The 23,783-nt window shown below is 56.5% G+C and overlaps 2 protein-coding genes and 1 long non-coding RNA gene across 5 annotated transcripts; 2 read left to right on the top strand and 1 right to left on the bottom strand.

Annotated features, from left to right (window-relative positions):
• Nucleotides 1-1,549: 1,549 nt before the first annotated feature.
• Nucleotides 1,550-10,132, top strand: KLHL40 (kelch like family member 40). Of its 3 annotated transcripts, none has more exons than XM_054483344.1 (7): nt 1,550-4,064; nt 5,432-5,592; nt 5,926-6,033; nt 6,193-6,378; nt 8,155-8,301; nt 9,177-9,764; nt 9,994-10,132. In XM_054483344.1, the coding sequence occupies exons 1-6, from the start codon at nt 2,913-2,915 to the stop codon at nt 9,286-9,288; spliced, it is 1,866 nt and encodes a 621-aa protein (XP_054339319.1). In that variant the 5' UTR covers nt 1,550-2,912; the 3' UTR covers nt 9,289-9,764; nt 9,994-10,132. The 3 variants fall into 3 exon arrangements, with proteins under 3 accessions (XP_054339319.1, XP_054339321.1, XP_054339320.1); XM_054483345.1 differs by lacking the exon at nt 8,155-8,301 and having other exon boundaries at nt 1,552-1,597; nt 2,168-4,064; nt 9,697-9,764; XM_054483346.1 differs by lacking the exon at nt 8,155-8,301 and having other exon boundaries at nt 9,697-9,764.
• HHATL (hedgehog acyltransferase like) lies at nt 9,961-19,666 on the bottom strand. The gene is made up of 12 exons (XM_054483347.1): nt 19,584-19,666; nt 17,742-17,860; nt 17,064-17,131; nt 16,337-16,450; nt 16,013-16,207; nt 15,445-15,654; nt 14,812-14,983; nt 14,306-14,450; nt 14,147-14,182; nt 10,915-11,116; nt 10,375-10,516; nt 9,961-10,173 (listed from the first exon to the last, which is right to left on the bottom strand). Exons 2-12 carry the CDS (start codon nt 17,845-17,847, stop codon nt 10,049-10,051), a joined length of 1,515 nt encoding a protein of 504 aa, XP_054339322.1. The 5' UTR covers nt 17,848-17,860; nt 19,584-19,666; the 3' UTR covers nt 9,961-10,048.
• LOC129034023 (uncharacterized) lies at nt 19,546-23,774 on the top strand. The gene is made up of 3 exons (XR_008501738.1): nt 19,546-19,734; nt 21,140-21,223; nt 23,062-23,774. It is a non-coding gene; the product is annotated as an uncharacterized LOC129034023 (long non-coding RNA).
• The last annotated feature ends 9 nt before the right edge of the window (nt 23,775-23,783 follow it).

Here is a 23,783-nt window from a genome sequence, read left to right as displayed (position 1 = left end):
CGCCTCAAAAAAATAAAAATAAAAAGCAAAACACAGTGTTTCCCCGTTTCAACTCAGAGGAAAACCCAAGTCCTGATGCTGGCCCACGGGGGGTCAGCATGATCCCCTACTCTAACCTCTCCCCTTACCTCCTCCTACTCACCTCCTCCTTCACTGCTCCAGCCCTATTGGCCTCTGTGCTGTTTTGGGAACGTGCCAGGCACTTTCTTGCCTCAGGACCTTTGCTCCAGCTGTTCCCCCACCGGGAATCCTCCATGGTTTGACCCCTCTCAAATGTGATCCTCTCTGTGAGTCCATCCTGACTACTCCATTCAAAATCGTTACCACCTCCTCCTCCCACTTCCCATGTGCCTTCCATTTCACTTGTCTCCACAGCCATGACCATCATCTGATGCCCCGTATAACTATTTATTCATTTCTGTCTCCCCTACCAACCTTGCCCCAACCTCCTGACGAATGTAAGCTCCATGAAGACCGGAATTCCTGCCTGATTTGCTCACTGCTGACTCTTCAGCATTTAAAGCAGTGCACAGGTTCTTGATGAATGAATGAGCCACATACACATGTTCTACTTGAATGCCTGGTAGGGAGTGAGCACTATGGGATCCATCATAATCTAAAAATATTTCATTAAGTCATCTGATAAATCTAAGTTAATTGTTCAGTCAGTATCTTCTGGCCTGGTCTTCGAAAATGAGACTACGATTGATGAACATTTTTGTTAATTCTTGGGAGGCAGCAAGGTAGGGAAGGGTTCCGATCTGCTTCAAATCCTGGCGCAGCCCATGTCCGCTGTGTGACTTGGCCAAGGTGCCTAGCCTCTCAAGCCTCGTCTCCTCACTGGCTGTGCTTGCTAGCAATGCCCTGCAGTCCAGGGCTGGGCTGGAAGCTCACCACCTGCCCTCCCTGAGTGAGCCCTTGCCTTTTCAGCAAGAGGGACAGGACCACCTCCAGAGCTTGCCCAGGTGCTGTGTCCCTCTGGGACCCGCTGGTGGGGTGAGCAAGTGATGATCAGATGCACCATTTAAGAGGGACAGAGGCCGGGCGCGGTGGCTCATGCCTGTAATACCAGCACTTTGGGAGGCCGAGGCGGGCGGATCACCTGAGGTCGGAAGTTTAAGACCAGCCTGGCCAACATGGTGAAACTTCGTCTCTACTAAAAATACAAAAAAAAAAAAAAATTAGCCAAGAGTGGTGGTGGGCGCCTGTAATCCCAGCTACTAGGAAGGCTTAGGCAGGAGAATTGCTTGAACCCTGGAGGCGGAGGTTGCAGTGAGCTGAGATTGCGCCATTGTACTCCAGCCTGAGCAACAAGAGCGAAACTCCATCTAAAAAAAAAAGGGACAGAGAGTGATATTGCTGAGATCACAAAAGGGAGGTGACTCAGTCCTAGCCCAGCCTGCTGTCATCTCTCCTATACCCACCCCCCTCCCCCACTCCCCCGCCTGACGTTATAAACAAGTGACTCAGAGGAATGCTGGGGGTGTGCCTCATAATAGTTCATTCCAATGTCCTGGGGGCTAAATTTAACACACAGCTGCAGCCTCTGGCACTTTGGGAACAAGTTAATCTTGGTGACTGAGGCTGATGTGTGTGGGTGTGTGTGTGTGTCTGGCAGTGGGGCGGGGTGGGGAGGGTGTGGGGAGGGGTGTCAGTAGTCCAGAACAAGGTAGGCATCAAGACTGGCTGTCCTGGGCTTCAACCCTGGTCCCTCAGACCATAGACAAGGTGCAGGGGCCCCATGGCCAGGCAGTCTCAGGTCTGGCCTAATATGCACCAATAGTGAGTAGAGAAAGCTAAAGTCCTGAAATATTAAACTTGTAGTGTTACTTTTTGAACACTAGAATTCAGAATGTCACTCCCTAGAATGTTAAAACCCTGGGGGTTTAAAAACCTAGAATAGTAGAATCCTAAGAAATTAATTTTCTAGCACATCTGACACCTTAGAAGTGTTAAAACTCTCTAATAGTGTACTCCCAGGACACAGTACCTTGGTGCTTCTAAACCTCCAGCAGAGTTGAACTGAGGTCCTTAGCATCTAACTTTGCCACCTCCTCATTGTGTAGGAAGGGAAACTGTGGCTTAACAGAGCGACATGCCCTGCCCCAGGCCTCATAGGAAAGTGGCAACCTTGTTTACCTAAGGTATCTTCTTGCTTTCTTGCAAGGAGGAGGGACAGAAAGAGGAAAAGCTCTTCCCGTTTTAAAGGTGAGGCAATGGGGATGGTGTCTTATGTCTGTAATCTCAGCTACTAGAGAGGCTGAGGCAGAAGAATGGCTTGATCCCAGGAGTTCAAGTCCAGGCTGGACAACATAGTGAGACCCTGCCTCTTAAAATAAAGGCAGGGCACCAGAGCCGCCAAAAAGTGAACACCATGTCCAAGTTCTGACCAGAAAAACCAAGCACCCTGTATCCAGGGGTAGCTGGAGTGAGACATATTCCGGGGAGGAAGAGGAGGCACCAGGACAGATGTTCCCAGAAAGCATGAAGGAAGGGAGACCCTGGAAGAGAGGCTCCAATGCCTTCCCGTCTCTGGACTGGGGGGTCAGAGCTTAGGCCACCTTCTCCCCTAGGGGCATCTCCTGACCAAAGAATCCAGAGTCAAGGCCTCTCCGTGCTCCATTTAGAAATGAGGCAGCCAGGCCCTCATCTTTCAGAAGGGCCCAGACACCCCACCCCCGTCCCATAAGCCCCCGGGGCTGAGTCAAGTCTTTCTCCGGGAGGGGGCCTCTGCCCAGCTGTCCCCTGTGCGTCATGTGCAGGAGGCCAGGCGGCTCGCCTTACAGGGACCCAGCCACCTCTATATATAGCCCCTCGAAGACAGCTGCGCAGTCTAAGCAAGCCCCAGCAGGAAAGCAGGGGTACAGAGAGGAGCCCCCTTGGCACCGCCACCGCACCCTAGGCCACCCACCATGGCGCTGGGCTTGGAGCAGGCGGAAGAACAGCGGTTGTACCAGCAGACGCTCCTGCAAGACGGGCTCAAAGACATGCTGGACCATGGCAAGTTCCTCGACTGTGTGGTGCGGGCGGGCGAGCGAGAGTTCCCGTGCCATCGCCTGGTGCTGGCCGCCTGCAGCCCCTACTTCCGGGCGCGCTTTCTAGCCGAGCCGGAGCGCGCGGGCGAGCTGAACCTGGAGGAGGTGTCCCCGGACGTGGTGGCCCAGGTACTGCACTACCTGTACACGTCAGAGATCGCGCTGGATGAGGCGAGCGTGCAGGATTTGTTCGCCGCGGCGCACCGCTTCCAGATCCCTTCCATCTTCACCATCTGCGTGTCCTTCCTGCAGAAGCGCCTGTGCCTCTCCAACTGCCTGGCCGTCTTCCGTCTCGGCCTCCTGCTCGACTGCGCGCGTCTCGCCGTGGCTGCCCGCGACTTCATCTGCGCTCACTTCACGCTGGTGGCGCGCGACGCTGACTTCCTCGGACTCTCGGCCGACGAGCTCATCGCCATCATCTCCAGCGACGGCCTTAACGTGGAGAAGGAGGAGGCAGTGTTCGAGGCGGTGATGCGGTGGGCGGGTAGCGGCGACGCCGAGGCGCAGGCTGAGCGCCAGCGCGCGCTGCCCACCGTCTTCGAAAGCGTGCGCTGCCGCTTGCTGCCGCGCGCCTTTCTGGAAAGCCGCGTGGAGCGCCACCCTCTCGTGCGTGCCCAGCCTGAGTTGCTGCGCAAGGTGCAGATGGTGAAGGATGCACACGAGGGCCGCATCACCACGCTGCGGAAGAAAAAGAAGGGGAAGGACGGAGCCGGGGCCAAGGAGGCTGATAAGGGCACAAGCAAAGCCAAAGCGGAGGAGGATGAGGAGGCCGAACGTATCCTTCCTGGGATCCTCAATGACACCCTGCGCTTCGGCATGTTCCTGCAGGACCTCATCTTCATGATCAGTGAGGAGGGCGCTGTGGCCTACGATCCAGCAGCCAACGAGTGCTACTGTGCTTCCCTCTCCAACCAGGTCCCCAAAAACCACGTCAGTCTGGTTACCAAGGAGAACCAGGTCTTCGTGGCTGGAGGCCTCTTCTACAACGAAGACAACAAAGAGGACCCCATGAGCGCATACTTCCTGCAGGTGCCTGACCAGCCTTGGGAGCCGCCAGCTAATGCTGGGCTCTAGGCACTGGGGGCAGTCTTGGGGCCCAGAAGGGGCTTGTGTCTACACAAGGGAATGCCACTGAGTCTAGGGTGAGATGTAGACTGGGGAAGTTGACTGATAGCCACCTACTTGAAGGTTGAAGACACATAGGCAGCTGCCAAAAAGCAGCATAACTTTGGTATCTTAATTTCAGGGGTGTGGTAGCCCCAAGTTGGCATATGTTGGAGGCCCTGACCCTGCACAGGGGTTGGGGTGGGGCACAGTGAGGAGGAGCAAGGTTGGTGTGAGGATCCTGGGCAGGGCCTCTGCGTGAAGGCCAGGCCTGGAGCTCACAGCAGCGTCCCAGAAAAAGGAACAATCCTGTCTGGTCCTCCCATTGTACAGATGAGGAAACTGAGGCCCAGGAGGGTTCAGCAGAGTGAAGTGCCAGGTCTGAGTTGGGGTGTGACTGTGAGATCTCAAAGGGCAGAGACAGTTTCCTGGAGACTGGCCATATAAGTTTGAGCCTTGCCAGTGGGGTGGGATTTGGAGATGTGAAGGGGAAGATGGCAGTGTTTCTGGCCAAGGAAGGATAAGCAAGGGATAGAACTGGGGCTGAGCCTGGTGAGTGGTGGGCTCAGGGAGGACTGACCAGCAAGAGGGGTGACAGGCGCTTGGTGCCAGGGTTAAGCTCACAGGCCTTACAGTTGCACTGGGGGATGAGGGCAGCTTCACCAGCTACTAGCTCAGCAGTGTGGGCACATTGTTTATTCTCTCTGGGCCTCTGTTTGTAAGTGGGAATATTCTTCTTCCTGCATGATAAGGTTGTTGGAAGGTTAAATGATGCTTGTAAAGTGCTCATCAGCACAGTGCTCAGCCCTCAGAAAACTTTCCAAAAAGATGAACCCCTAGTATTAATATCTTTATTATAAGGCTGTAGAGGTGGACAAGGCTGTGGACTGTAGATTTTACAGGGCGAAAGGCAGGGCTGTATTTGGAAGTTTCCTGAACAGTGGGATGGGGTGGAGAGGAGGGGGCAGGCAGGCCTCAGTTGGGAGTTGTTCAGCCTGGGAAAGCAAGGCCATAGCTGGACCTCCCTCACAGAGCTCCCCCTCATTTCTGTGCTGTGGTGCCCTACCGCCTGCTATAATGGTGGTTGCCAGGAGCCTACCTGGGTGTGGGGGACGCTCATCTGCTCTCAGCCTGATGGTAGGAGGGGCACTGTCTCTCAGGGCGCCTCCAGGCTGTGTTGGCCCTACCTGGGATCCCGACCTCCTCTGGGATCTGGGGCAGTGGGACTGAGTGGGGCTGGGCTGAGGCTGGGGGAGTAGGGGGCGGTAGCTGACTGGACACCCGGCCTGCAGTTTGACCATCTGGACTCAGAGTGGCTGGGGATGCCACCGCTGCCCTCGCCCCGCTGCCTCTTTGGCCTGGGAGAAGCTCTCAACTCCATCTACGTGGTCGGTGGCAGAGAGATCAAGGACGGCGAGCGCTGCCTGGACTCGGTCATGTGCTACGACAGGCTGTGAGCATGGCTGGGGTGGGGCTGAGCTCCCTGGGGGGTGAGTGGGGCATGGAGGCCGCAGCTGGTCTGGGGCATGGAGGCCGCAGCTGGTCTAGGGCCTGGGGTGGGATTTGGAGCTAGAGCCTTGGGCTTAGAGTGAAGGTGGGCTCGGATAAGGGCGGGGAGGTTGGGGGGCAGGGTGGGATCGAAGAACTGAGAGGCCTGGGAAGTTCCAGCAATGGATCTGACGCATCTCGAATATGTGTTAGGTGGATGGGCGGATGGGTGCAGAGACAGGGACTGAACTGAGCCTGGATGGGTGCCCACCCCCACCCCCACTCCCGTCTCCTCCAGGTCATTCAAATGGGGTGAATCGGACCCGCTGCCTTACGCGGTGTATGGCCACGCAGTGCTCTCCCACATGGACCTTGTCTACGTAATTGGCGGCAAAGGCAGTGACAGGTGAGGCTGGGCCTGGAGCGAGTCTGCGGAGCAGAGGTAGAATCTCCTAGAGGCTGTCAGGCTGTCAGGGGTTTGTCCTGGTTGCCCCGGCAGGCGATTGCAGGGAGGCGTGGCTGGGCTTCTGCTTCTCTCCACCCATTCCCACCCTCCACCCCACAGGAAGTGCCTCAACAAGATGTGCGTCTATGACCCCAAGAAGTTCGAGTGGAAGGAGCTGGCACCCATGCAGACCGCCCGCTCACTCTTTGGGGCCACTGTCCATGATGGCCGCATTATTGTGGCAGCTGGGGTCACCGACACAGGGCTGACCAGTTCTGCTGAAGTGTACAGCATCACAGACAACAAGTACGAAAGTTTGTCCCTTCCGCCAAGGACAACTGTGTGGCTTTGGGCTTCTGTCAGCCCCAGCAGGAGCTGCAGTCCCTGTCTTGGGTCTCCAGTGTTGAGTTTGGACATCAGTATAGGCCTTCTCTCCTGATCGGCAGTGAGGTGGGGAGGCGGGGTAAGGGTTATGGCCAGCCTGGTCTGCAGGAGGGGGCTCCCAGGGCTAGGGGAGGAGATGCCAGATTCCACATTCAGGCACTCATACCAGGCAATGGCCTGGTGCAAGGGATATAGCAGTGAACAAGACAGAAGCTGCCCTGCCTGGGACACCAGAAAGGAGAAAACTGAACTGAGAGACAGTTGGACTCAGCTCGCAAAAGGGGTGAGGGTGGTGGGAGGAGGTTGCCCCAGACTAAGGAAAGGTGGTGCTGAGGCAGTTAGGAGAAAAAACTCAAGGCCCATAGGAGGGAAGGTGTTGTTCCAGCTGGGTGGAGGTGGATGGGTGATGGAGGTGGGATGGCGGTGCTGGGGCTGGAGCGGGGGCCAGCAGGAGAGGGACTGTATCTCATCTGTGTTCTACTAAAGTACTTCATGGCAGCTGATATAGAGAGCAGATTAGGGATTTCCCAGGGGTCAGGAAGGTCAGGGGTGATGAAGGCCTGGAGCTGGGGGCACAGCAGGGATGGGGCTGAGGGGATGCAGCAGACAAAGACAGGCCAGGGCTTCTTACACTGTGATGGCCATGCAAATCTCCTGGGGATCACGTTAAAGTGCAGATTCTGATTCTCGGTATGCGGAGGACTGAGAGCCTGTAAGTCTGCATTTTTAACACACCCCCAGGAGATGCTGATGCTGCTGGGCCATGAACCACACTTTGAGTAGCAAGAGTCTAGGAGGTGGAAGGAACAGGGCTTAGAGAGGGGGAGAAGTACATGCTTCTGAGTGAGGGTGGGAGACCATTTACTGGATAATCATTAGGATTGAGTAGGGAAAGTGAGGGTCCAGTTAGGACATGTGGACTTGAAGTGCCTGGAGGTGTCCAAAAGTACCCCACCCGGGAGAGAGAGGGCTGAGCTGGAGGGAGAGATCTGGGGGTCAGTAGCACACGGAGGGGCCAAGCTCCCACGAGAGAGAGTATAAATGGGAGGAGCTGAGGTCCAAGCCCTGATGGTGGAGGCAGCTGCATTATCCAGGAAGGAGGCCACGAAGGTGAGGCCGAAGAGATAGAAGGTGAGGAAAGTCACGTCAGCAGGGCTGTGTGCTGTAGAACCTCAGTGCGTGTGCAGTGGCTGGGGACCTCAGGAACGGCAGTTTTGGAGGATGGGACTAAGGCCCAAGGCAGGAGCCAGGGCAGCGAAGATACATTGAGAACAACTGGGCTGTGAAGGGAGAAGAAAGATGGAGCAGGTGTGCAAGGGGTGTGGGGCTGCAGGGGCTGCTGAGGGGCAAGAGGACTGCATCCAGGGCAAGGCTGGGGGCCTGCTAGGGGCTGGGGTTGTGAGTTGGAGGGTGAGTTAGTTCAGGAGAGGAGTAGGGGCAGTGGGGAGATCCATGGTGGACTTTGCTGGACAGGTTGGATAGAATGGCAAGAGGACAAAGAAAGGAAAGTGGAGGAGCAAGAGAATGGGGAAGGAAGGGAAGACCAGAGGGACAGGGAAGGGGAATGGGGTTGGGGGCATGGGCGCCTGGGACTTGGATTGCAAAGGGTTGCAGTTGGAGCTGTGGGTGCTGGGTGGCAAGGACAGTCACTGGGCTTGCCGAGGCACCCCAATGATGCACCTTCTCACACACGCCCAGGTGGGCACCCTTCGAGGCCTTCCCGCAGGAGCGTAGCTCACTCAGCCTGGTCGGCCTGGTGGGTACCCTCTATGCCATTGGTGGCTTTGCCACACTGGAGACGGAGTCCGGAGAGCTGGTTCCCACAGAGCTCAATGACATCTGGAGGTGAGTCCTGCCCCGGGGAGGCAAGGGGGCATCATGAGCAAGGCTGACACCCCATAGCACCATGGTGGGGTACCAAGGCACTGGGCAAGCTCCTCTGGGGGCAAAGCGGATCCCTCTTCTAGGGAGTCCTGTAGGGAGGAACAGCCAACATACCCTGCTCAGCCGTTTCTCACCAGTTTGTTGGGAAAGTCTGGGCTTGCACAGATGGCACCATGCCCCACTGTGGAGCAGCAACAATGTTGCAGACGGGAGCAGACCCAAGCTTAGGTCATAGACCCACAGAAACAGGGCCCAAATAGAAGCCGGATTTTCCTCTCTCTTGCCTTCCGGGTGCTTGGTCTGGAGGGAGGGCTGCCACTAGGGCTGGCAAGCAGTTGGAACCCTGGCCTTTCAGAATCATTGCTCTCTATGGCTGGTCCTTTGTGGGGGTGGGGGAAGGAAGCTTTAGCCTCTGGGGTATCTCCTTCCTGAACCTGCAGCCATCCACACTACTGCAGGCAGCCCCTGGGGAGCAGTGCTGCCGGAGGCTGGGACTTGAGACTTAGTAGAAATGGAGCATGGAAATTCTCAAGGAGAGGACATTGATGGAGTGGTGTGGGCAGTGTAGACCTTCCTGGAGGGGAACTTTGAGGAATATGGGAACACCCCTTGAGAGGTGATCTTTCCTGGGGAGGAAGACCCTTCCTGGAGTGTGGGGTGGGTGTTCCTTGGGGTGGGTCTTGTGGAGGTCTCCTTTCCCAGAGCCTGGGGATTTTCAGGAGCAGATCTCCCTAGAGATGGGCCGAGTGCTCTCAGCCACCCCTCTCTGCTGCGTTCCACTCTGGACTCAGCTGATCAAGCTCCCCATCCTTGTCCCCACTCTCTCTCATCCCCAGGTATAACGAGGAGGAGAAGAAGTGGGAGGGTGTCCTGCGGGAGATCGCCTACGCGGCAGGTGCCACCTTCCTACCAGTGCGGCTCAATGTGCTGCGCCTGACTAAGATGTGACCAGCTCAGGGAGACTGAATTAAGTACCCCTCCCATCCTGCAACCCTCACTGGCCTGGCCTTGTGGGGGCTCCAGAAAAGAGGCTAGGAGAGGCCAGAGTCTACCTGGATCCAGTTATGGCGCCTCAGGGGCTGTGTCAGCCAAGGAAAGGGAAGTGCTGCTTAGTCCTGGACTTTTGGGCAAGGATGAGAAACTTGCCCAAACTTCTCCAGTGTTGCCATATCCCCCTAGGTTGTCTTGATCCATGAACCAGAACGACAGGGCAGTATCCCAGGCCGTGTCCTGGCCCTGCCCCAGCCTGGCTGAGTGTGCTGGCAAAGTTCCCCACAGGACTCAGTCTTCTCGTCTGTCCGATGGGAGCATCCCCATCAAGTGCAGTGTACAGTGCAGATATGTCTCCTTCTTTAGGAAGAATAAAGCGCCTTCTGAGCAAGCAGCTCAGGGTCTGCATCAGTGCTCCAAGAGTCAGTGAGCAGGTGTGTTGAAGACTTGGGGCTTCAGTGTTCCGCTGTTGGGCTGCCAAGGTCGATGGTCTCTGCTCTCCATCTGGTGTCCCCTCCACCCAGTGGGTGGGAACCCTCCCCTGCCTGAGGCCTAGAGCCTCCAGCTCCTCAGCCACCATGGACGTGGAGCCAGGGGACTGTGGGAAGAAGGGTCAGGGAGCAGCCAAGCTGTTGTAGAAAAGTCTTTTATTCTATTGGTCAGGCCCCATCTGGCCCAAGAATAGCTGAGCAGAGCCCATCCCACTACCCGCTTCCTCCTACTCCGGCTTCTCTTTGTCCTGCTTCTGCTCCTCCTCCAGTGCCAAGGTTCGCTCACGCTCCTTTACCAGCTGGACGCCACAGTAGGTGACAAACAGGACAGCCAGCGTGGTCTGGGGGAACCCTGTGTGGGGAGGGAGTCATAGATGCTTGGGAGCAGCACTGCCTCCTCAGCGACTTTTGTCTTCCCACCCCTCTCCCCGCTTGATGGGCCCTCCCTGCTGAGTCCCGGGGGTGATGAGGGAGATAGGAGGCATTTTGGAAGGTCACGGTCCTTGAGGCTGATGCCTGGCACCTTCTGTATCCCCACACCCCTGTCCCTCACCTGTGAGTAGCAGGCGCCGGGCAACCAGCTCTGTGAATTCGAGACTGTTCAGACTCACAAGGTTGTACATGATGATGGCCCAGAAGTTCATGGCTCCAAACAGGGCCCGGACCCTACGGGACATCTGCACTGACAGAGAGGCCTATCCGGTCCAGGAAAGCATGGGCAGCAGGACAAGAGGCCAAAGAAAAGAGGACGTGGTGGGTCAGCAGCCTTACCCACATGGCCAGTCAGGTCTTGGGGCTATGTCTGGGTCTCGGAGAGCCCCAGGTCAGCTCTCCCTCCTTGGTAAACATGGGGAAACAGGTCCAGAGAGAGGGCAAGGCCTGACCAACATGGCAAGGCCCAGGTGCTCCATTCCTCCTAGAAGGGAGGGAGGGGCAGATTCCAACAGAGTGAGCCATTGCCCTGACAACCAGGAGGGTGGTGGTGAGAAAGTTCTGGATTGGGGGCCAGGTGGTTGGACAACTCCAGAAAGCAGCAGTGCCCCCCCGCCCTCCATGACCCAGCCAGTCCCAGCCCCAGGTCTTCCCTGCTCACCTCAATTCGTGCTAGGGGCCCCCACTCTGCCAGTTTTTGCACCCAGAGCTCAAAGTTGAGGCCAAAGCAGTTAAGGAATGACCACAGGTAGACAATGTCACAAGGCCCAAGCCACAGAGTGGTGATGGCAAATGTGGCCACTGTGGCCGCCAGCTCTGGGATCACGGCGGAATGCTCCCCACCAATGTGGTTATACACATATCTGCAGGAAAGATGGGAGAAGGGCCACTGGGATTGTGGGAAAGGGCAGGGATGAGATGGGAGAGGACACACAACAGGGCGACCTCCTCAACGCTGTCACCCTGGGTGCATTCAACATTCCTGACCTCAGGTAGCAGCTCCTCCTCCAACCAACTTCAAATTGTGGCAGGCTCAGCCTGGGACATTATGGCTTCTCTAGCTCTGTTCATTTACTTCCCAAATGATCTCATCCAGACCCAAGATTTCAAGTATTATCTCTATGTCGATGACCCCTAAATCTGTGTCTTTAGCCCAGTCTCTCCTGATTTGTATATCCAATTGCTACTAGCCATGTCACTTGATTGACAGATTCCCCTATCCCTGCTCAAACCCCGCTCCGTCCTCATCTCAGTGAATGGCACCACCATCCATTCAGTTGCTCAGGGTATAAGCCTTGGTGCCATCTTGGATTCTCAGTTTGCCTCATCACCCACATCCAAGCAAGCCAGCAAATTCTGTTGGCTCCTCTCAGTCCTGACCACCGCTCACCTCCTCTACCACCACCACCCTAGTCAAGATGATCTCTCTTCTCACATAAATTATTGTAAGAGCCTCTTAAGTGGTCTTCTCATTTCGGCTTTTGCCCCCATGGTTCATTCTCCACACAGCAGCCAGAGGCATCTTTTAAGAGTGTAGCTCAGGTCACATCACTTCCATGATTAACCTCTCTGAATAGCTTCCCATTACAATTGGAATAAACTCAGTCTCTTTACTCTGGCTAGAAGATCCCAAGTGGTCTGGTTTCTGTTCCCTCTCTGACCTCATCAGCCACCATGCTCCCCCAGTTCACTATGCTGGCCTCATTGGCCTTTCTTACCTTTACACCCCCCACACAGTTGGTTTGTGTCTCAAGGCCTTTGCCCTTGTTGTTCCCTCTACCTGGTATTCTCTGCTCCACATCTCCTTATCACTCAAATCTCAATTCAAATATCATCTCCTCAGAGAAGCCCGCCTAGACCCCAACTAAAGAAGCTTCTACCCTGTTGTCAACTTCTATCCCATTGCAATTTTATTTTCTTCATAACACTTACCACTCTCTAAAATTATCTTATTTATGTTTGTTTACCTGTTTATGGTCTGTTTCTCCCCACTAGACTGTAAGCTCCATGAGTTCAGGGTCTTTGCCATGTTCACTGCTGTATCCCCAGTGCCTAGAACAATGCCTGGCACATAGTAGGTGCTCAATAAATATTTGTTAAATAAGTTCAGTGGAAGACCCAGGAATAACCAGCCTCTCCATTCCTCGACCTCCTCATTTCCAATGGCTTTTTTCTCCACTCCACCTCAGCCACCCACACCCATGGCCATGCCCCAACTTTGTCAGCCCTTGAAAGTTCACTCCTTTCTAATTCCCATTCTTTGCCCAACTCCTCTTGACCTCCTGGCCCCCCAGCTTCAGTTCTTCAATCCCATTGATCTTGTGACCCTCCCATCTTCACCACCGTCCTTAGCAGGCTTATATCCAATGAGTCATCACTATAAATAATCTAAAAACCTGTATTCCTGACTTCTTCCTTGTCATCCATCCGGGAGAGCCCAATCACCTACTTTCTCCTCAGCTACACCCAGGCAGCTAAGCCCCATGGGGGAAATCTCACATCTTCACATGCTGGAGTTCATAAGCCCGCCACCTCCAATACCACCTGGGCGCTCAGTGCCAAGATTTCTCTAGTCAGCTGCTTCTCCTGTGCTCTGCAAGGGCCACTGTGTCCTTATCTCCCCACAAGTATGAGTGGAGAGATAGTATGAGTGGGGGGATCCAGGCTGGGTTGTGGGGGTAAGCATATATGTTGCCTCTCTCCACGTCCCAGTCCTGGCTTTCTCAGCTGATGGCTGTGCCTCCTGCTTCATGGAGAAGGCCGAAGCCTTCAGGTGGATTCCCTTACTTGTCTACATTAACCTGCTTTCCTCTGCATCCACACTGGCTTCTCTTCCTCCTCCTCCCACTGAAGCCAGGCCTCTGCCTGGAACTAGACACCATCACCTCCTTCCTCTTCAGGGACCTCACTCCATCAATCACCCCTGTATCCTGCATCACCAGCTTCTCTGTTGAATAATTCTTCTTAGCATGTCCCATTCTCTCCTATCTTTAACACATCCCTCTTCTCCCTCAGCCACTCCTGTCTTCCCGCTGCAGTCCCAGGCTTCTTCCAGGAGTCATCACACACTCCTCTACTCCTCAGTTGACTTTCCCCCCTTACCTGCCTCTGCCTTGCCCATGAAAGGCTGAAAACCTCCATGTCACCAGCACTAATCCTCGGTCTCTAGCTTCCTTGAGGCTCAGTGGCATCTGACCCAGCTGCCCGCACCATGCCTGGATGGTCTTCCCTTGGCTTCCAGGGTGGCACATGACCTTGATTCTTTTCCTGCCCCTCCAACCACTCTTTCCAGTCCTTTCTGCTAGCTCCTTTTCCTTCCAAGCAGAGGTCTTGCAGGCTGAATCTCGGCCATCCCCATCTCTCCTCTTCTCACACCACTCCCTCTCCTGAGGACTTACCCACTCCCAAAGCCTAAAAACCACCTGCCCACACTCAGGACGCTCTGAGTTCCATCAGTCCTCTGGACCCTCAGAAACCCAGACCCTCAGACCCAACCACTTCCCTGAACCTCCACAGGGATGTCTCCTAGATTGCGACTAGACATTTCTTAAACTGAAGCCCTCTCTGGAAACTGCCCTCCATCCTCCCAGGCTGCAGATAGGAATTTGAGCATCATCTCCCTCTCCTTCCCAACACCCACACTTCATGGCCACATCCTGTCCAGGCTGCTGACTGTGTGACCCTCCTCCCACCACCTCTCTCCACCTCAGGGGCCCTCACTCAAGTCCTAACTTCTATATCTTTCACCCAGACCTCTGCCAATACCTCCTCACTGCCCTCTTTGCTTCCCCTGGCCCAGGGGTGATCTTTTAAAATGTGGACCCATCTTGGCACTGCCCTGCTCAGACACCTGGCAGGATGGCTGTGACCACCCCCACCCCACTCCTACTTACTTGCAAAGCCAGTCGTTGATGCCACGGTCAAAGTGCCTGTAAGAGGAAAGCAGATGGGCATGTGCCCATCAGGTGCAGAGCTCCCCAGGCATGGGGGAAGAGGCTAGGGGAAGGTGTGGTCCCAGGGGGTGAGCCTCCCCCGTCCTGGCCAGCACTCACGTTTCCGCGAAGACGTAGAGCACGGTGATGCACTTGGGAGGCTGGGGTGGGTCCAGGTGGTCGAGGCACGCCACAGTGTTGACAACACCAAAGAGGACGGCTGCCTTCACCCAGTCATACACCAGGTTTGAATAAGCTAGGCCAGCTGGGGGCAGGGCACCGTCACTGCCTGGAGTCCAATTGCCTGGGGCCTGCCCCCATGGAGACCCTGTCCCACCACTTCCTTGGGGAGACACCAGGCTCCGCCCGCCCCACGGAGACCCCCCATATTGTGGAAATCAGCCATGCCTGGTGAAGTGGGTGGGGTCTGTGGGATGCTGCTCTGGCCCCACAGGATGAAGCTAATGCCAAGACCCATGCATTAGAAAGAATAAACCCCTGCTCCCATGCCCTCAGGTGCTGTGCCCTGCGTGCCTCAGCTTCCCTGACTGTGGCACCGTGGGGGTGCAGAGGGTCTGTTTTCCTGGGGTGGCAGCCCTGCCCCCATTTCTCTTCTGTGGACCCACCAAGGGCACTGTCTGGGAGGCGGTTGGCGAACTTGAGGTCACTGGGGATGGTGAGGATGTAGAAGAAGTGAAAGAAGATGTCGACGGCCATGATGGCCACCACGCTTAGGCCTGCCTGGGCTCGGATGTGCCACAGCTCACCCTCGCGTCTCACTGGCTCCACCTGGCTCACCTGGGGGGATGCGAAGGGTCTGAGGGAAGAGACAAGCCCTGCCTGGGGAGCCCTGTCTGAGGGGGGTTCACCAACTACTTGGGGCAGGAGGAGCCATGGCTTTATCCAGGAGTCCTGCCTGAGGGTGGAGACACAGGTCATCCTGGAGTCTGAAGAGGATTCACAGCCAGCCACGGGAGACCCAGTTCTGTCCTGGGAGCCCCATTTGAGTGGGAGGAGAACATTCATGACCTGGGAGTCCTGTCTGAGAAAGAGACATGTCTCCACCCTGGGGTCTCTGCTGGAGGGGAAAGGTGGCCTCATCCTGGGGTCTGAGGAGGGAGGGAAGACATGGCTTCATCCTGGAATCATGTCTGAGGATGGGGATACATCCTGCTTGGGGAATTCTATCTGAGATGGAAACCCCAATCTGAAAAGGGAGATTCAGCCCTGTTCTAGAAGCCCACAGGGTGTCCCCTCACCTGAGCATGGAAGCGATCAAAGGTCATGATGGGCCCGAAGAAGAAGAAGGGCAGGTAGAAGTTGTACTTGAGCAGGTCAGCTAAGGAGTAGCGGCGGTCAGGGTGGGCACAGCTCTCCAGTGCAAAGCTGGTGCAACGCAGCACTGTGAAGCTGCTGCCCCCATGAAACAGCACCTCTTGAAGATCAAAAGTGCCTGTTACAAACCCGCTCTGGAGGGGGAAAGAACAGGCCACCAGCTCACTAGGGTGCCTCCTGTCTCTGGAAAACCTATTCCCCACTCCCTAGCTTCCCATAGGGGCCCAGCCTGGTCCTGTCCCTTCCTCTCTTCCAGAGCCAGTTAACTTTGGCCACTGCTCTATCCCAGCAATGCGAGGAGCAGGGGATGATCTGGCAGTTCCTCCTGTGATGCAGGTGCTTTGGGTTTGTGGCCAGGACATACCCAAAGGCTTGAAGACAGGTGAAAAAGTGAAGAGAATACTTGGGGATACTTGGGGTGCAAGGACTTTGGATGAAGTGAGAGGTTTGGGATCTTATCCCTACACCGTCTACGCCCGCACCAGTTCACACCTGCCAAGAGATTAGGGGGTCCATCTTGAAGGAGGCCAGGCTGGCCAAGCCAAGGCCAAGACAGAGCCAGGGCTGGCCCAAGAGCGAGGCCACATAGAGGCCCACACAGTGACCAAGCAGCAGCAGCAGGTACCAAGGGCCCATTGTGCCCATCACAGCCAAGGCCCCGTACACAGCATACATCCAGGAGCGGAGCTGTGGACAGGGAGAAGGCTTCAGTTTCGCCATATAAATGGGGGTGTGACCCCAGGAAGGGGTTCCCACAACCCTTGTGGTGAAAGAGGAGCTGGCAGGGTGAGGCTGGGTGGCCCAGGTCCAGCTCACCTGTGGGGCAACCATCGTGCAGAGTTTAGCAAACAGCACATGTCCGGAGAGGGCGAAGATGATGACGTTGCGAAAGGAGGTGAACCACATCACCCACTCGAAATCAGCCACATCCTGGGGCAGTCCGGGGCAGAAGGAGGTGAGGCAGGTGAGGGTGGGAGAGGGGGTGGAACGAGCTGGAACCTGGGCTGGTCAGAGCCCCAGCACCTTTCCCAGCCTTCATGTTCTTCTTTTATTATTATCATTTTTAAATTTAATAATAAGTATTATTTTTTACCACTAGCCAAACCCAACGTGTCCTCTTTATGCAAACACAAGAGCAGTGCCTGCAGGTCTCCATACTCCTCTGTGAAGGAAGTACCCAGGCAGGAGGGTAGAGAGGAGTGAAGGGCACCATGGGGGCTGCCGGGTCCCTCGAAGCTCCCCCTCTGCTCCGCACGTTGCCTGTCATTCCCCCTTTACTGCTTTGTTTCTGGGAAGGGAGGTGCTGGAGGCTCCACTGAAGCACACTCCACTAATGCGACCCATTTCCCAAGTGAGTAGGGCCCGGGCAAACTTGATGTCCCAGGAGGATACAGGAGGGGCCAGTGAAGAAGCTGAAGGCACTGAAGCTCAAGCCAGAGGCCCCCGAGCTGTGAGAAGCTCTCTGTTACTTGACAACATCTGGAACAGCGGAGAGCGGAGAAGGGTTCGGGATGGGAGGGACCCTGGGATGTGGGGGACCTACCATCTTCCGGCCAATGTACTCCCAGCCGGGTCGCACAGACTCCCGGAAGGCCTTCCTGTGGGCCCCATCTGAGAACAGAGTGTGGCCTCAGGGAGAGGGGCCTCCACATCCCCTGCCCCACCTTCCCCTGTGGACAAGGCTGCCCCCACCCTGGGGAGCGAGGGCATAAGGCGCGGGGCACGGGTCTGGGTCTCTTTGGCGCTGCATCTGCTTCTTTCTGGGTCTCACTGTGTGTCTGGGTCCAGGCCTCTGACTGTGTGTGTGTGTGTGTGTGTGTTGGGGTGTGTGTGTATGTCTGTGTGTGTGTGTGTGTGTCTGGGTCCAGGTCTCTGTGTGTGTGTGTGTGTGTGTGTGTGTATGTCCAGGTCTAGGTCTCTGTGTGTGTGTGTGTCTGGGTCCAGGCCTCTGTGTGTGTGTGTGTGTCTATGTGTGTGACTCTGTGTCCATTTCTCTGTCAGTGTTTCTGCATCTCTGTGTTCCTGTGACTGAACCTGGCTCTACCCAGCCTCCGGTGACTATCTGAGATGAGAACCCCGGGCTGAAAAGGGAGATCCAGCCGTCTTCTAGAAGGAGTACGCTGGGTCTGGAGCCTGTAACTTTCTGGCTTTGCTGGTTGGAACCCTGAGGCCTCCAGGGGAAGAAGGGTCCTGTCCACCTGCCCTGGGGCACAGCCATTACCTTGTGAAGCCTCAAGGAGGCCCCGGCCAGCATAGGCCAGGGCCCCACTCAGCACCAGAGAGTAGAGGCCCAGCTCAGCCGCCGGCAATGCTGTCTTGATGCCCATAGCCTGGACAGGGCTGGAGAGACAGGTTGGGTGAGGGAATTACAGTTTCCAGCCCAGCCTAGCCCCACCTCATGGTCCCACCACCCCAGTGGGGATCCCACTCTGAAGAGAAATTGCCCCTCCAGCCCCTTGGGGACCTTGTACCATCACTCTGCCCGCCCCTGTGGCCCCCACAGTTCACAGGCCACCGAACACCAGTGCCCCATCCCAGCTGCTGCTCTTGTCCCCACCCCACCCATCAAGGCTCTTGCCAGCAGAGCCCTCACTCGCAGCCTGCCTCCCTCACCTTCATTTACATCTTCATACCTTCTAGAGGCACCGGCCCCACCCTCTGCCAAAACCGCTCCTGCCAAGGCCCCCATGACCGTCGTGCGGAGAAACCCCACCTCTGTCACTACAATCAGGTTTTTGCCTGCAGGGTCCCCACCCCGATCAGTGTCTCCCTTAGCTCCTCACAAAGCCCCAGCCTCTCTAAGACCCTTTCTCTGACTCCCACTCCCCTCCCTGAGATCCCATGACCACCCCAGGTGCTGCCCCTAGAGCCAAGCCTCCATCCTTGCATTAAGCCTCCAGCCTGTCACTGACCCCCATTCCCCCAACAAGTCCCTGAGCTCCAGCCTGTCACATCCCAGTCCCTGCCTGTGTCCGTGACCACACTGCCCCACTCTCTCAGCGCTTTGTGTATTCAGGCCCTGGGCACCAGCTGGAGGCTGTGCTATTTGAGGAGGTGCCCTGGAGTAGCGGATGTGGGGCCAGGCGGGGCCAGGGAGGGCACTGGCTGCTGTCCAAGGTGCTGACCAGAATCAGGCCCTGGTTGAGTCTCGCCACTCCCTCCAGCAGGGGCCTAGCTTGTCCCCTGGAGAACTGCTGGGCCGTACTACAGCTCAGCTAGCACCTTTACCCTTCCTACCCTGCTTCAGCCTGGTGCAGGGGCTTCCCAAGGACTCCATGGATACAGAAATAGGGCCCAAATTAAAGGGAGGAAGGGAGGAACATGTCCAGGCACCTCTTGGGCTGACGGGGCCAAGAGGTGGCTGATGTGGCCCTTTTGCCCACCCTTGACCCTCCCCTAAATCTTCATCCCCAGCCCTGCAGCCATCTCCCCTGGGCCCCCCAGCAACCGACAGTCTCCTTGTACAGATGGAGGGGTCATGGGCCAGATAGGGGCAGGGACCTGTCAAGGTCACACAGCAGACCTGGGACAGACTTCTGCCTGACTCCCTTTAGGATCGGGTTTCTCAGTGACCCCCTCTGGAATCTGGGGTAAGAGAAGACCACCACTGCCCCTGGCCACAGCAGAGGCTGCCGGCCTGATGGCTGTGCTGCCGGCCTGAGGGTGGAAGCACCTCCTCATCAGCTGGGTGGGGGTGGAGAGGCCCTGGGGATCAGGTTAATGGAGCAGGAGCTTGAAACCGGAGCATGGTGAAGAGCCCGCGAAATAGGTTTGTCAGCTGCCTCCCACTCGCCACTTTCCAATTTTAGCTCCCCATGGCCGGTGCGGGGTGTCCCCAGCGAGGCCTCTGCAAGGAGCTGGCCCCCAGCCTGGGGTGTCTCCTGATAGACCCCCGGACCAGGGCTGGCCTGTGGACACAGGGGCATACTTTTCCCCTGGTCCTGCCTGCCCCAGATGCCCCTGGGGTAAAGCCCCTTTTGGGGCCTGTGATTTGGGATGAGGGCCTGGGGGCCCCACAAGTCTCAAGAGCCCCAGAGTAGCTGCATCCCCAGCTGCCACTGACCTTGAGGAGGCCGCAAGGGACCCTGGCACACTGCCCACCACAGGCTCTGGGGTCCGGTGTCCAACTGTCCGTCCGTCCGACCGGCTGAGCTCTGGGGCCACGGTGGGGTGTGTTCAGCCCTGGGGTCCCCACCCCCTTGAGGTTATGAGTGGTGAGTGGTGACAGAGGGAGGAGGAGGGGGAGGAGGAGGTGGCCTTCCTGGAGCGGAGCTGAGCAGAGTGGAGCAGAGCCGAGTGCTGCAGAGCTGCTGGCCACAGGGAGCCGCAGGGAGGATCCTTGAAGGGGGGCGGGTGCTGGGTGGGGGGAGGGTGTCCAGTAGCATAGGCTCAGACAGGGACACCTGGGCCTCTCTTCAGCCTGCCTCCCCTGGCTCCTAGAGAGCCTGTGCCTCTCTCTCACTGCTACCCAGGACTTCCCTCTTCCAGGAAGACTCCTGGTGGTCCCACCAGTCTCTCCAGGCTTGTAAGCCCTGCCCCCACCACAGCCACACACACTCACAACATGCACGCACTTTCACGCTTGGGCTCCGGGGACTCCAGCTCCTACTTTTACATATGACCTCCTAAGGGCTATCCCAGGGCAGACTCGTCTCGCCCCGTGACCTGGTCCTTTTCATTATGCCGTGAGTCCTGGCTGGCCATGCATCAGTGCCTGAGGGAGGGCTGACTTGCCTGATGGGACTGAAACTGGCATGGGACATGTGGCTGAGAGGGGTCCCCATAAGTCAGCCCTGTCCCATCGGGAGTGTCCTGGATGGATGGGGTGCTAACAGGGTCACTTGGCAAGGCTTGTGGGTACTTGGAATGGCTGGTATCCTCTCGATGGCAGAGTGGAGGCAGACAGGAAGACAGGGGTGTTCCTAACCAACTGGGGGTCCTGGTAGGACAGGGCCCTCATTCTGAAAGGGAGCATCCAAGGCCTCAGCCCTGGATACCTGAGGGGAGGGGTATCCTGAAGGTGCACTCTGACAGTGCCCTCTCAGTTGAGGCCAAGTCTCGGGCAGCTGTATGTGTCTGTGCTATCTATGGAGACCTGTTCACGTGTGTGCTTGTAGGGAGGCTCTCGGGGGTAGAAGGAGCTTTGTGGCTGTGATCAGTCACAGGACAGCTCCTGAAGCCCCTGCTGATCCTGTGACCCCAGCTGCAGGCTCAGTTGAGGAGGCAGGAGGGAGGCGCTGCTCCCCACCCACCAGGGCCCAGGAAGGGGAGACACTGCACTTAGGCAGTGAGCTGCCTCCCGAGCACGCAGACACGCTGGCCTGGAGAACAGCAAGGAGACCCCCAACATACACACTCCACACAGGGCACAGAGGCCCGTGTCTGTGGTCCCCGACCCTGAGAAGCATGAATGGTGACTACTGCACAGTGTGGATGCTGGGTTAGGGCTGTGGTGGGTAATGGGCACTAGAGAGGCCGGCATCAGGAAGGGAAGGATACTTGAGCCAGACTTCAGGGTTAAGGAGGGCTTCCTCGGGGAGGCGGAGTCAATGGTTGTTATGAGTAAGTTAATCATAGTAGCCAAGATGTACATGGATTAACTTTTTAATGTTACCACAGCCCATAGGGAAGATGTTGCCACTGTCCGCAGTTGGGAGAAGAAGAACCTGGCACATGAGGAAGCCAAGTAGTTGGATCAGCCCCGTGAGCTCCTTGCACTGACTGCCCTGCAGGGGCGACAACCTCGTGCACCCACACTGGGGCCCTCACGAGGCTTCAAGATAATGGCTCAAGGGAGCAGACAGGGTGGTTTGATCCCAGTTAAGAACACAAGTTCAGCCAATTTACTTGACCCTGAGCTGGTGTGACCCACTTCTTAGGGCCTCAGATCCTCAGTTGTAAAATGGGCATACCGCTGGCCCTGGCCCTCACTGGGGTGGCGGGGGGCATCCGGTGACTCACTCCATGACAAGGGCCTTGCTCATAAACAGAGGCTATTAGAGAGCCACAGACACCCTGACTCCCAGAGGCCCAGAGAGGCTGGATTCACACTCAGAAGTGAGGCCTTCCCCGGGGGACCCATACACAGCAGAGTCTGCAGGGAGTGTGGTGTGCGGAAATGGCAAGAGAGGTGGAGGGCTAGGGAAGTCCCGTGGATCTGTGGCTGGACAGCCTGAGGCCAGCTCCACTGTGTCTGAAGGGGGTGGCGGGGGAGGGCATCTGGCAAGGCCAACCCTCGTGAGGGACAGGGAGCTGACTGAGCTAAGACCAGCACTTGGCCCTGGGGCCAGCTTCCCAAATGCCACAAGGGCCACTGGGAAAGATATGGTGGGGAGTGGGGATAATTCTCTCAAATCTGAGTCCCTTTTCAATTTTCAGACTTTTTTTGGTTGGTTGTTGCTCAAAGTAAAAATGGGAGGAAAGTATCCTGTGTGTTTGCATGTATGTGTGCAACTGTGTTTTGTATCAGTTGTGTGTGGGTCTGTGTGTACGTTTTGTGTTGTAGGTTGTTCATGGCATGTGTTTGCTGCGTATGTGTATCCTGTGTATTGCTTGTGTGTGCTGTGTGCTACGTGTGTATATGTGTGTTGTGTATATATCTGTGTTGTGTGTGTGCAAGGCTCAGGGATATAGGAGAGACAGTGTATGTAAAGGCACACCTGTGGGGAGAAGGCCAACTTCTTTGTGCTCAGGGCTGGCTGTGGGCTGGCTGGGGGTGGGGAGGAGAAGCTTGTTCTGGCCCCTGGATGTGGGGGTCCAGAGGAGCACACCCACTGGAGGTCACCCTGCCCTGGGCTCCTGGGAGCAGGGGAGGGGCCCAGTGACAATGTAGTGTGTTTAAGCCTGAGCCAGGCTGCAACCTTGCCCAGCTCAGCTGCGGTGCCCCAGAGGCCCCCATGGGGACAGTAGCCAAACTACATCCACAGCTCAGCCAGGTCTCACCTGTCAGTGCTGGAACCTGAGCACCAAGACCTGCAGCACCTGCCTGCGGTGTGGTAGGGAGAGCCCTCACGTGAGGCAACTCCACCACTTAACTCTTTACTTGCCCCTGCCCCTCAACCTGCCAGGGCACCTGCACCCTCCCTTCCAACTACCTCTTCATGGCTCTGGCCAGAGCCCTTGGTGTCTTATCCAGCACACCTGTTGCCCACCTGCCTGAGGGACAGGGAGGTCATTCTCAGGGTGCCTGGGACAGATGGTGCTACCCAGGAGAGGAACTGGTACTAACCTGGACAGACCAGCTGCCTGGCTGTGCACCGGGCCCACCTAGGTTAGGTTTCTCAGGGTCCCTATCTTTGACCCCTTTGATGACCTCCTTCCCTTGAAAATCCTTCTCCCAGGCTCTCCCCACCTTCCCTTTACCCCTCCTTGCTCCTTTGCCTCAGGGAGATGTGAAGGACACAGTACTCCCTGACAGCCCCCTCTCCACCCAGATCTGATCAAGGAGGTTGGGAACTTGGGAACTGCCACAGGGACGGGGTGGGGATGGTGGGGGAAGCCCTGTGGTGCTGCAGCCCGGTCCTGCATCCTTCCCCACCCAGCTCCATCATGGCATTTCCCACACTTCTGATTGGACTGGAAACTCCCTGAAAGGAGGAAGCAAGTCAGATTCACCTCCAGGTCCCTCCCAGGCCTGGAGAAGCTGGCATGCTGTTGGCACTCACTGACTGCCTGGTGGCCGACTGGCTGGATGGAATGGTGACCTGTGACCAGTCTGTCTCTCTCCTCAGCTGACCTGAGAGTTCCTGGAGGCCAGGGACTGTGTTTGCCTCACCTCGGCACCTCTGTGCCTGGGGCGAACTGCTCAACAAGTTCTGGTTGAACGAATGGAGGGAACACTAAGAGCGAATAATTATTGAGCGCTTACTGTGTGCGAGCAGCTGCTGTAAGCAATGGACACTTTTTATCTCAGTGAACCCTGCAGAGGGTTCCAATGAGGGAATGGAGCAGACCTGATCTAACCAAGCTGGGGGTAGGGAGGTGCCTGGTGGCAGGTACCAGCAGACATGACAGGGACTCCCGCACATGGCACCACAGCAATGCTGTCAAGGTTGCCCGTGGAATCTGAAAGCTGAAACACTCGTCTTTACATACAGAGTTGGCCAAAGCGAGACACCAGCAAATCAGTTCACCCAAAAATGTGCAAACAAGATTTCCCATGCCTGTCTGCAGTTTTTCTCTCCCCTCTCTCTTATATAACTCTTGTTGAAATCAGTCTATAGATACATGTTCCTTGTACAGAAATAAACAGAGAGCTAATAAT

This window comes from Pongo pygmaeus, chromosome 2, assembly GCF_028885625.2.
Source record: "Pongo pygmaeus isolate AG05252 chromosome 2, NHGRI_mPonPyg2-v2.0_pri, whole genome shotgun sequence".
Classification (NCBI taxonomy): domain Eukaryota; kingdom Metazoa; phylum Chordata; class Mammalia; order Primates; family Hominidae; genus Pongo; species Pongo pygmaeus.
This window is presented reverse-complemented; position numbering and strand designations above follow the sequence as displayed.